The sequence below is a fragment of the Taeniopygia guttata genome, chromosome 1 (assembly GCF_048771995.1).
Source record: "Taeniopygia guttata chromosome 1, bTaeGut7.mat, whole genome shotgun sequence".
Taxonomy (NCBI): Eukaryota; Metazoa; Chordata; class Aves; order Passeriformes; family Estrildidae; genus Taeniopygia; species Taeniopygia guttata.
This window is the reverse complement of record NC_133024.1, coordinates 90,111,738-90,124,320: the sequence shown is the minus strand read 5'-3', so window position 1 is coordinate 90,124,320 and position 12,583 is coordinate 90,111,738. Positions and strand designations below refer to the sequence as shown.

The following is a 12,583-nucleotide window of genomic DNA, read 5'->3' as shown; positions in this document are numbered from 1 at the left end:
ACAAACAAACCAATCCCCAGGGTAGTAACACTTAAAATAATGGGTCCAGTGGTAGCGTTCCCCCCAGAAGCAAAATAAAACAGAGTATGAATAATTTAGCTACATGAGTTATTGTTCATCCTAACAAAAATTAAACAAAATATGACCAGATTTTAAAAAATCCCACAGCCATCTGTGGTTTATACTCAAACCCATAAGTATTACTGACACAGTAAAGCTTTTGGTGTCACACTTCTCTATTTTTTAGAGACAGTTTGAAGAGAGTATTTAATACCAGCAAAATTATTGAGACCTAAAAAAAATTTGGAAACCATGTAAGAAAACATAACTTCCACTCTGAACAATGGATTAACACAAGTAACAAAGGCTGATACTTCTCTCTGAAGGACAAACACAGAAATAGTAAGATGAAGTACTTTATAAAAGCTTTTAAGTAGTTGGGAAGGAATTTGGAATGCTTTGCTTTATTTCTTCACGAGATACTTTGAATTATCTAGAAAGCCTGTGGAAACTACCACTTAAAAGTCACATTTAATTTCAATGCACTTTGTAACACTGGCAGCCTTGGCCATTCTGGGAAAGGAGCCACAAACAGTTCCTGGTATTTCAGTCCTGGACATGAACCAGGCCATTTACAGTGTTCTTGGGGTCACTGGGAGCAGTTCCACTGGGCAAGCTGAGTATCTGAAGAGTACTTGCATGGCTAAGATGCAATATCAACAACACACTGTTGACAGTGGAGGAAATGGGTTCTGCTTGCTGACCACAAGCTTCTGATGCTGATGGGATATGTAGCCTTTAATGTGACCCTGGCAGAAGGAGAAAAAAGCAGTGTTAGTACTTAGAGCTGGTAACAATCCCTAGAACCCAAGCAAACACCTACAAGCAAAGCTGTTTATGCTCACTCACCACTGCACTACTGTACTTAAATATCCATTAGGGTCCAGTTTAGGTAACTGGGTCACCTTGGAGAGCAAGCACAAAGTTGTTTGTGTACTAAACGTGCTGTCAGATTGACAGCCTCTTGCCAGGGCCCCCCATGGGTCTGCTAACACTGCCTCCAAGAGACAGAGCTCTACAGAAGTGTTTCTAAATTCACTCTTGTTCACTTTAAAAACAGGATTTTAATCAATTAGCATTCCATAGCTAATAAACTGACACAGTACTTCCTTTTCAGCATAGTGTTTTAACAGTGAAAGAAATCTCCCAGTGACCTAGACCACATCAAATAATGCTTCAGAAACAGAGTACTGTTAATTTTCTTGCCGACACTACAATGATGCTTCACAACCTCTGATTTAATAAAAATACTTAGATTTCAAGCTTTTATCCAACTCATAAGCAGTTGAGATTCACTTAGAGTAAAACAGAACCAAAGAAATCTGGCTCTATTTTTTTTTTTTCTAATTTGAGAAGACCAAGAGTCTTGTACTTCAAATGCAGAACAAATCTTTTTGGTGCCACTTGAAAGGTTTATATTTTTAAATCAATGTTTCTGCATATATAGAAATGTCAGTATTGAATTTGTAATATGAAATTCAACTTCAATTTTAACTGAGTCCTGCAAAAAAAGGCAGGAACTAGAGGAAGTCCTCAGGGCAAATGAAAACATTTCACTCTGAGCACAAGTCTCTCAAAAAAAAACCACAAGAAAACCTGGGATTACTGATGTATTTTTTGTCATAAACCATTATTCTCTAAAATTTTTCAATGTCGGAAGTCCGGAAGCACCAGACAACAAGTGGTCAGCACTTACCAAATATATGAGGTTAGCTAAAATACATTGGACTTCATCAATATCAACATCATCTACTTGCATGAACTTCAGAGCAATCAGAAAAGCATCTAGAGATAGCTGATGAGTTTTGAGTAGTAAATATCTGAAAGAAACAACAGGAAAATGTGTTATTGAGAAATGATCACTTAAAAATTCTGTTTCTTAGAAAAACAGCCTTTCTATGATAAATTCACCTTAACATGAAGTCAGCTCTCTCAGAGAACTAAGGAGCACATACAATTCTACCCCGTCCCAGGTGAAACCATATTAAATCTGCTTTTGCAAAAATGTAGGTTTTGTTATGCTTACACTTTCTTGAAGAGATTCCTGTATGTGATGATTTTCAGCTTCTCAAGGATAAGAAAGATTCCACATCGAATAAAGAAGGTCTCATGCTTTGTCAGAGCATCATTCAAAAGGAGAAGATTTCCTTCACTGCAAGGAAAAAGAAATGAAAAAGTGAGAAGGCCTCACACCAATGGGAAAAGAAAGTATGACTTGGTAGGAATATGCCCCTCCTGCCTTCCTCAATCACCCCAAAGAAACACTTTTTACTCAATACTTTTTAAACACAAAGCAGAAAAGCAAGCATCATACCTCACAGACTTTGTTACTTCAGCAAACTGCATAAGGTCATACTTTTTTAAGAGCTGAACTGTTGGCATATGGCCCTGAAAAAATAAACAGTGTCCAAGTTTTCCACGGTAAAGTTAAATGCATTAAAAAAATAATCTAGCTATGAAAAAAATTTAAGAGAAAAAAAGAACCTTTAACCACTTTTTCTTTTTTGTACAGACTACGAAGTGAATAAAAGTATTTGCAAGACAACCCCCTTGTCCCTCTCAAACACCTCATAGCATAACTCACAATAAATACTGATTTATCATGATTTAGGGATGATTAATACTTAATGTTAGGAACAACTATCAAATTTGTAGAATCAAGATCCTGTGACATGAGGCCTTGGCAAATTCAAATTTTATGTCATGGTTGTATCATCTAATCTACAAACAGAAGAACTGCAGGACTCATAAAAAGAAAAAAGTAAAGCCTTGTCAAGTGTTATCTCAGTCTGTAACGGATTTTTTCTTCTCTATGCCTCCAAGCAGAAATAAAAATGTCCTCTCAAAAAATAAATACCACTACCATGCCCCCTCCTCCCCATAAAAAAAGGAAGAGAAAGGTTATTTAAAGAAACAAAATTAATTCTTATTGTTATATCAGTTAAGACTGAACCGTCTCCAGAATCAAAAAGAAACTGTCTTTTATCCCCTGTGCAGCAAAGATTAGAATGCACATTGACTTGGTCAGACTTTAAATTTAGTTACATCGTGCTATGCTGTTGCTAACTCCTTCCCTGAATGAAGGATTAACTGAGATCAGAACTGAGCTGCAGGTTTACTGAGAGCTGTTAGGAACAAAAAAAAACCAACACACAAGCTACTTTAGTAGTTTGAAGTTAGTGTTCATGTTTGGGCTCTGATTTTAAAAAAAGCAAATGTAAATACAATGACCTTTATCTAGTTTCTTTAATGCCTCTTGTACACTAAAAGTGCTTTAGAAAAGCCACAGTAATTCTAGGCACTAACAGACCAACCACTTTAAGGCCCCCAGTCAGGACTGGGACAAAGCTTTTAGCAAGACTGTAAATAAGTTTTCCTTTATCCACCCTACCACTGATTGATCTGAAAAAAACATTAAGAAAGTCAACAAATAAAACAAGGAAAACAGAAGCCAATTACCACACCCACTATACTCCCCCTTTACCCACTTGACACACCAAGGGATTGGAAAGGGAGTACAGAAAGGAAAAAGCAGGGAAGTCATAAACAGGTCAGGGGGAAGATGGAAAATGGCAATTCAATATAGGCAGGTGATAATATTCTACATGGGTAACTTCGGGAACAGGGCCAGAACAGGAAACTCTAAAATCCACTTCCTGTCCCCGCAGTGACAATTAATTGTCAGCATTAATTCTCAGCATAATCCGCTAATTCAGGGATACACAAATGTTAACACAGCACATGGGAAAGGACAGGAACAAGAAATATGTGCTTAATTCTTTTAATTGAAATATGAAATGATCAAATAGTAACAAGTCTTCACTGACTTTTCAGAACCAAAATGCTCTGCCTCATGACCCTTCTGACAGAGTCTTGAATGGGAAAATGTATGAGGTAGAAATAAAAAAGCCAAAGACAGGCTGTAGCTGTGGCAAAACCCTCTCAACAGTCCTCAGCCATCTGTTTGCACACCCTTCTTTCTTCCACCAGGTGAAAGAGGCAGACAAATTCTGCTTCTAGTGAATCCACACCTTCCCTGGCTTTTGTGTGCAGTTGATCAGCAAAAAAGCACTCTGCTACAAGACAGAAGTCACACCGTTGAGTGCTTCTCCAAAGAATTCAAATACTTCATTGAAGTAGTAAGAGTAGGTTGCACCCTTAGGAGAGGTGGGAGAAAGCTAGGGGGAAAGGAGGACCGGGTTGGTTTTGTTTGGGGGTGGGCTTTTTTTGTTTGGCTGTGTAATTTTTCCCCCCATCTCCTTTCATATATTGCTATAAATGACAACTCAAAACTTTTTGCCCTCACATAACAAGGTGTTAATACGCTGGCTCTTAAAGCAGTAAAATAGCCTCTGAATTCCACTAAGGAAAAACCAAGAAAATACTGAGCATCAGTATTGCACAGCCTGCATGTGTACCCCCTTCCCCTTATTTAGGAAAGTAGAACCTACTCACCAGCAACATTTTTACAGGCAGCAGGTAGATCAAAATCATTCTTTTGTTCTTCTGGCTTGATCGATGACAGTGCTCAAAGGCAAATGACAGATATTCTTCAGCTGCAAGCATGAGTAATGTGAATCAACCACAAAAATGGGTTAAAGCTGTAACCCAAATTCTGTGTTCAATGTCCATCTGTCTTGAACACATAACATTTGAATTCGTATAAAAAAGGATCGTGGCACTCAAAATATATAAAGAAAAATTGAAGATTCACACAAAATACAGTTTGACCAGAAAGGTAAGTTCTACTTCAAAAAGTCAAAGAAAACTTGTCAAGAGCTTGATGTCAGACATTACAGTTAAAGTAATATTGGAACTTTCAGCTCATTTCAGTAATATTATTGTGCTTCTATTACAGAAGCAGAGAAATCTGAAGAAGTGCTGATAATACAATCTATTTCCTAAATTCAGATTAGGTTCTTCAAGAGATGAAAGCTGAATGCAATGCCCATATCTCTTGAGTTGCAGAAATGTGCCAGTGAGATCACACAGTATAACAGTGTGAAACTCTCTCAGCAGCTTCCACCAATAGAGAAAAAATGGTAAGCCTGAAAGGCAGCACACACTGTTTGGAGTAATAGCCAGCTCCAGAACAGATGGTGATCAAGGGATTCAGTTAGTGATGAAGCTGTACACCTTAGCTCTAGAAGCATTTCTGTTAGTGAAATCTATTAGAAATCTAGGAAACGCAGTTTGTACATCTTCCAAAATCAATGGATCAATAAACTACAGTTTGCTATACTGCAGTTTGCTGAAGATTTCCTGCATGGCACATAGCAACTTGAAGAGTTGAAGGCTCCTCTGCAAAACTTTTACAAACCTATTCTTTTGGATCCTAACACATTTTGTAATGCAAACACATAATGCATAAGACTGTAGGGAACCTCACTGACACAAATATTTTAAAGCTGGGCATACACTACAATTGTAGTAGTCATGTAACCTCATCTCTGTTTCAAGTCAGCCTGTGGGCCTTGGAGGTTTCAGCATGACTTTTCCTTTGATCAGTGCAATTCTGAATCACACACACACAACTTCAGCAAGATTTCATGCCAAGCAGCAAGACTTTAAACATGCCTCACTGGCACACAGTACCTTGCTTAAAGTCACTGTCAAACATGGCCTTGCGTCCAACATAGTATTTGTATGTAACCCTCTGTGCCATACTATACTCATCCTTCAGATTTGAGCTGTCAATTGCTCTAATTAAGGGCTTACAGAGATGGAGCTTGTTGATCTGTAAAAAAAAATTGCATTTTAATCAGTGTAGATAGATGGTATCACAAAAAAGCAGGGTGGGTTTGACTTAGAATATTAAATACAAAGCACAGCTTACCAGACTTGAACCCTACCTTAAAATAAATCTTAAACAGCTGATTCACAAGAAACAACATGCCCCACTTTTTCGAATCTTCGATGCCTGCTCGACTGTCATGAGGAAAAAGAAAAAACCTGCTAGTACTGAACATTGTAAGAAAATAATGACTTTTTCCTCACAGTAAATTCATTCCATAGATATTCACTACATAGTATTCTTAAGGTAAACACAGGTGCAGCTCTGCTATGTATTTTCTCAACATAATGAAAAGATGTCATGCAGAATAGTATTCATCTGCATCAGGGTCCTCATTCCAGTCTGCAGATAACACACAGAGCAGTAGCTCATAATACTTGACATGAAAGAAAGACACAGAAAAAAGCTTTTTTTCCACTTCAGAAGTATTAAAATTGCCAACATTGGAAACCAGAGCCAACTCTTTTCTATCTAATTTATTCTAATGGAGCAAACTTCACAACTAACAAAGCACAGATCACCTTTCCTGAGAAACAGGGACATAATCAGTCCCTCCCAACCATACCTGCTAGGAATGCTAAACCTGAAGTGAAGGCTCTCCCTCTGTAGTTAATAGTCAAGAGAAAAGATTATAAATTAAAAGAGACAAGCCTCAGAAGTGCCTATTCTAAGACCCATATATGGTTTAAGTAAGTGGGAAAATCCAAAGCAAAGTTCATTAAGTTCTCAGTAATTTACTAGTGCAAGTCCAACAGAGGGTCTTTTCACTTACGTGTCACTGGCACAGACTCGAAAGCAGCCCATCAGCAGCTCTGCTGCTTTTTCCAACATGTCACCAACTTTGCTCTTCCCTTTCTTCATAAGCTGTTGATCTGCCTAGCAAGAAATGATATGCAATTCTACATCATAGTTCACTGAGCTGCAAAGTTTAGTTTTTTAATTTGGCATTTTATAAAGTATTATAGCAAGAGATCTGTGATGGCTGCTATCTCCCAAATCTAGAAGGCAGTCAAATTCCCAGAACAAAAGAAAACACTCAGAGAGGCTCCTGGACATGTACCAAGTCCAACATAGAGAAGGACAGTCCTTGGAAAATAGCACTGATCACTATTACCTTTACTATCACTCAGCTTAATGCAGGTCTCAGAAACCTAAATTCAGGTTTAACACCTGAATTGGAGCACTAACACTTCAACTCAAGCTTACAAAGACCAAGAGCCTGGAAAAAATTATGGAGTTTGAGTCTTAGAATTTATAATTTCATTTCTCTCCAGAGCCACAAAGACTAGATTTTATTTCTAAACCATATTCAACAGTTTCCAGTAGTAACTCACATCGATGGGACCTGAGACTTCCAGAATAAAAAGAAAACATATGTTACAGCAGCAAGAGGAAAAAAAAAAAAAAATCAGCTGTAAACATATGGAAAAGATCTGCACACTGACTAATGCAGAACTTCAACAGGAAAAAATAGCAAGTAGATGTTTATTACTTGCTTTCTAAAAAGTTTTATTACAGTGTTTGCAATCTTTCTAGCTGAAACATAAAAGAAATGGAAATGCATCCTGCTGTAGAAGTCTTCTCTGAAACCAGATCCTCTGAATACACTAACGTTAGAAGACAGAGTCCAAACACTTCCAGCATGACTGACTCAACACTACCTCTTCTCATGCATCTCAGAGATATGGATTTCCCTCACTCAAACTGAGAACTGAGACTTGTTGCAGAACAGTCACACACACAAAAAATACTCCCTGTGCAAGCACTCCACATGTGGTTTTGTGGGCAAGTGGGCACGAAAGTGATGAGGGGATGAACACTGAAAATACTGGATATTGCCAAACCCTAACCTCACTTGAACTAGCTTCAACTCTTCAGGTGAAGTGAGTATGAACAAAATCGCAACTCTGCCACTTACCTTGGCCTAGAAATTCTCAATAGATCCCTACACAAGCTACTTCAATTCACCAGCCTGAGAAAAATAATGTAAATTTGGGGATTATTGGCATGTCGGCAGTTGGGGATTATTGGCATGTCGGGCTCACCAAGGGCTCCAGAGAGCAACAGAAGTGGTGCACACTTCTGGAAAAGGGGAGCAGCAAGTTCCCTCTTCAGATATGGTGAATGGTTAGATCAGCTTGGTTGCCTGTGATACCTCCAATTTCTACCAAATCCCAGAGATAACATGGAAATAGTGACTTATGCTACATACTACTCAATAAAGAAACTATTTATCCCTTCATAAGTTCTAAGCAACTGCTGGGGGTTGCATTCAGGTCCTCAGAACTCCTCTAGTTCCATCTGCAAATAGTAGGTGGACAGATCTAGCAAACTCATTTTTCAATAGGACTGGATGAATTTAGCATGTCAACAAAATCCTAAACAATGAGTTAAACAGAACTGAGCAAAGTTAGACTGTGTAATAAACTCTGTAAAAATATTTCTATTGTGGAAATACCAAACAGATAAAAGTAATGAGGCTGTTAATCAGATCTACTTACATTATTAGCAAAAATTCGAAGATCAAGGGCTACAGAATACATAATAGGTAAGGCCCTGGAAAAGAAAATCATAGTATACTTATTAGGTGCAAATTAAACATAAGTAAGACATGAGAAACAAGCAAATTTTTTTTGTCAGTTGGTCATACAATTAGAAAAGTATATATTAATTTTTTAATGAAGAAGAATGCACTTCTTAGAAGGACAGTTCTTCAAGATCTCAGCATTTCAGAAATCCTACACTACAATAATTACTTCTAAAGTCTTTTTTACTGTGGCTTTAATAAAATTCCACTTCTCTTTGAACAAACCCTTCATGTATTTAAATATGGACTGCTCTATGTAATAAAGCTCAGATGTTTAGTTTTCACAATCTGTACATGAAAACTCATCCAGGCAACGAAGCCAATTAGGCTTGATTTTAGCATCACTGGGGATAAATAATAGGTATAATTTTAGTTTGACTCCAATTGTATTATACTAGGAAAAGATGAGCCTATTTTCTAGTAACTTTCTACCATGTACTCACCAATTTTCTTCTTTATGCGCCTGAAATGCTCGCAGGAAAGATGTATTGTATTTAGGAAAATTTGAAATGCCATGAAATGAAGCATAGATTTGAGAAACAGCTGTTCAGTGGTACAATATATGACTTCATAAAAGACTAGAAATCAAAACATCATCAAGAATTTGAGGAGCTGAGTTGCAGTATGGAAGAATGTGAGCAAAGCCATGCACTCCTTTGAGTGGCAGCAGCAGTAAGAAACACTGGCCAGAGATAAGATAGAAGCTTCTTTATCATTATCTTCCCTGTCAGCCAAGTACAAACTGCAACGTATTATAATGATTTGAGACTCTCCTATATTCTGGGAGAAATTAATATTCTATTTTAGAACCAAGTAAAACATTCTTTCTTAGCTCTGTAGAAAGCTGGAAGAAGAATGTATCTCGATTTCCTTGCTTAGAAACCTATACAACTAAAGTGTATTGGGAAGCAGACCACATTTTATTAGATTTTTAAAAACCATAAAGAGAACTTATTCTACAAGAAGTTAATCTAAAAACAATATGCAAGATTTATGGAAAAGGATATTGGACAATAACTGTTTGGCATTTGTACGCTTCTATGAAGTCATGGTTTGCAACAGCATAAGTACACCTGTCAAAGAAAAGCTACATTAGTGCATCATAAAATATACATAAATGAAATATTATTTTGTGTCCTACCAGGCATGACGTTTTACAGTTTAAGGCACAAAGAAATATGACTAGAAGCATTCCTAAAAAACTGGCACAAGTATTTTAATAGAGCACTAAGCTTGATAATTGTAGAAAACAGATCCTAGAAATGAATAGGCATTTGTTTTATATAAGCTAATACTTATTGAAACTGTCACTAAGATTAAATTTAAACAATACAAGATTGTTGAGAGACTAGATGCAGAAAATTATTTAGTAAAAGCCTCATAGAATTACTTATATACTAAGGTCCCTTAAGAGAACTTTTATGATTAAAATTCCCTTTTAAAAATATTTATTTCCCTTACTTATTTCACTCTCAATTCTTGTACAGCAGAGAGGAAACAGCAAGCAGTGACACCAACGTTGTGCCAATGGCCATACACAGATGACAGCCAGGTACGTAGAGCAAACTTTACGTGGAGAGGAGAAAGAAAATCTCCATTTCCTGCAATTCTAGCATTATTTATGAGTAATAAATAACAAGTTTTCAGATGTAAGCCCTTTAAAATAGGAAAGTAAACTTAAGGATATCTCTCCCCATCTCCTGCTGTACACCTCACAGCTGAGTTTACATTCCAGGCCCATCTTTACCTTAAGTGGGCTGCAAACATTTCATCATATGGTGACTCCAAAACTTGTTGACACTTCTCCTCTGGAGATGGAAGCTAAGTGTAGAATAAATCAATAAAACATTAAAGGAACATCCAATGCACCAGAAACAGAACATCACATGCATATGTTGTCATGGCAGTTCTCACAAATTTGCTGGGGTTGGAAGGGACCTCTAGTATGCATTTACCAGAACTTTAAATTACATTACCAGTCATATCCAGAGTAATGAATTGCTGGTGTGCATTCTGTCTCCAGAACCTGAACAGGGCTAGCCTTAAATAAAAGCATCAAAAACACCACTGCATTTTTGTCTATAGTGCCTTCCATGGTGCTATGTTAATAACTTATGCAGACCTGGTCAGAAAGGACATTCAAAACTGTATCTATCCAGAAAAAAATTCAAAATGGGACACAAAGAGCCAACCAGAAAACAAATTACAAATAGTAAGCCTTGTAAGAAGAAAAGGGAAGCAAACCTACATGGGGATCCTACCTCAGCCTGTGAAACAAATTTCTGAGGTTTCTCTCCAATGGAAAAGAACCCACATATAGAGCTAGGAAAACTGAAAGTAAAAGAAAAGAAAAAAAAAAAATACAGATCCTCACCTGTAGCCTCGGGTTTGCAACATGTGGATGTTTAAATGATACTAATTCTGCACAAAAGGTACCATCTCTGGTCTCAATGGCTTCTTGTACCTACCAAAATAAACAGTCACATTACAGAATAAAATCCAGCAACAAGCACACAACTTATTTACACAACTACAGAAGCCACCACCTAGTCACCGCTGTTTATACATAATGTCAAAAAAAAAGTGAGTTTCTAAAGGCTTAAAACCGGATAAATAATTCTGTATTTCCAACACACCTATTGTTCAAAAAGGTCTCAGGGAGAAGGTAGAGAAAACACTATTGTGTTTTTTTCCTTATTTGTAGGATGCAAGCACATGTATGTACTTGGGTTTAGCATTGTAAAACAGCAGTTGGGAGCCAGATTTGGTTAAGCTTTTTAAAATTCTAGTTGGACTTATAGGCATCAAACACAGATGCAAAGATGCAATCTTTGAGAAAAGCTTTAAAATGAAGACAGGAAGATTTAACATAGAAATATAATTTCAAAGGCAATGTCTGATATTAGACTGATATTCTATATGTATCAAATGCTTTTGAAACCTGCCAAGACTGTAAATGCTATATTCTGTGGAAGAATGGTTTAATCTTGCTTCCTGCTAAAGATAACTCCTTGTAAAAACAGTCTGCTTGAACAGGTTATTGTGACATCAAGGTGGAAACGTATTTAGTTATGGAGGTAGCTTCAGGTATTACTTCTTAAGAGTTTTCTTCCTATTGCTTGTGCTTTGTCATATTTTTTGTGTCCCAATATGAAAAAAGGTATCTTTCTGATGTATGGAATACTCATACCAAATGGGGAAAAAACCCATAGAATAAAATAGCAACAAAAGAGGGAAAATTAACTGTTTAAACTCTTCCAGAAATTTGTGTCTAGCTTTTATTTCAGGAAAAGGAAGAGCTAATTTTACATTTGCAAGATAGTTTTTCATACTGAATATCCAATGGAGTGTCAGCCAAACAAGGCATAGACTTTTCAGAGTAGACCTCTGTCCTGGGAGATCTCAGATGCTCCAAACAATTACTTTCGTTTTGCGCCTTAACAAATGCCAGATGACGCAAGATGGTAACAGTGACGAGAACACAATGGTCCTGCAAGAACCATCCAGAGTGGAGACACAAGAAGCTTTTCCCTGCCAGCTCCATCCTGCTGGAGTGCCTGCGGCTCCGCTGCTGCAGACATGCTCCATGCCAGAGGCGTGTGCCCGGCTTTGTGCGCGCCCTCTGTTCCTGGAGTCCTGGAGACACACACACACACACACACACACAGACACACACACATACACAGACACACACACACCCTCCGTACACATAAATTACCTCCGAAACCTCCACGCTTTTCAGGCATCCCAGGTGTACATCCTTGGCACTCAGTCGGTGTGTGCTTCACGCACACCGAAGAAATGTATTTCCCCACCACATCACTCATCCTACATTGATTTATTTCTTAACCAAGGCACCATATTTACAGCAAACAAAAACACACCCGCACATACTCAAACAGGGCCCATAGACTAATTAAAAAACAATAGAAAAAGCTTGCTTACTTGCTGCAAGTACTGATTTATGGTGATGTGCGCCATTGCAGGGTCCGGAGCTGAGGCGGAACTCCCGGCACTCCCCCCGCGCTTCCGGGTCCCGGCGCGCCCGAGGGCGGTGGGAACGGCCCCGAGCGTCACGTGACACCCCGACGGTCGGTGTCCCGCCCACCGCAGGCCCGGGGCGTGGCTTCGCTCGGGCAGCC

General features: G+C 38.0%; 1 protein-coding gene across 1 annotated transcript; it reads right to left on the bottom strand.

The window, feature by feature from the left end:
* Positions 1–218: 218 nt before the first annotated feature.
* Positions 219–12,546, bottom strand: PCID2 (PCI domain containing 2). Its single transcript, XM_002191603.6, has 14 exons — positions 12,387–12,546; positions 10,816–10,905; positions 10,189–10,262; positions 9,449–9,514; positions 8,885–8,926; positions 8,356–8,410; positions 6,627–6,730; positions 5,913–5,988; positions 5,656–5,797; positions 4,516–4,616; positions 2,375–2,448; positions 2,087–2,212; positions 1,757–1,880; positions 219–809 (listed from the first exon to the last, which is right to left on the bottom strand). The coding sequence occupies exons 1-14, from the start codon at positions 12,420–12,422 to the stop codon at positions 717–719; spliced, it is 1,203 nt and encodes a 400-aa protein (XP_002191639.1). The 5' UTR covers positions 12,423–12,546; the 3' UTR covers positions 219–716.
* Between the last annotated feature and the right edge of the window lie 37 nt (positions 12,547–12,583).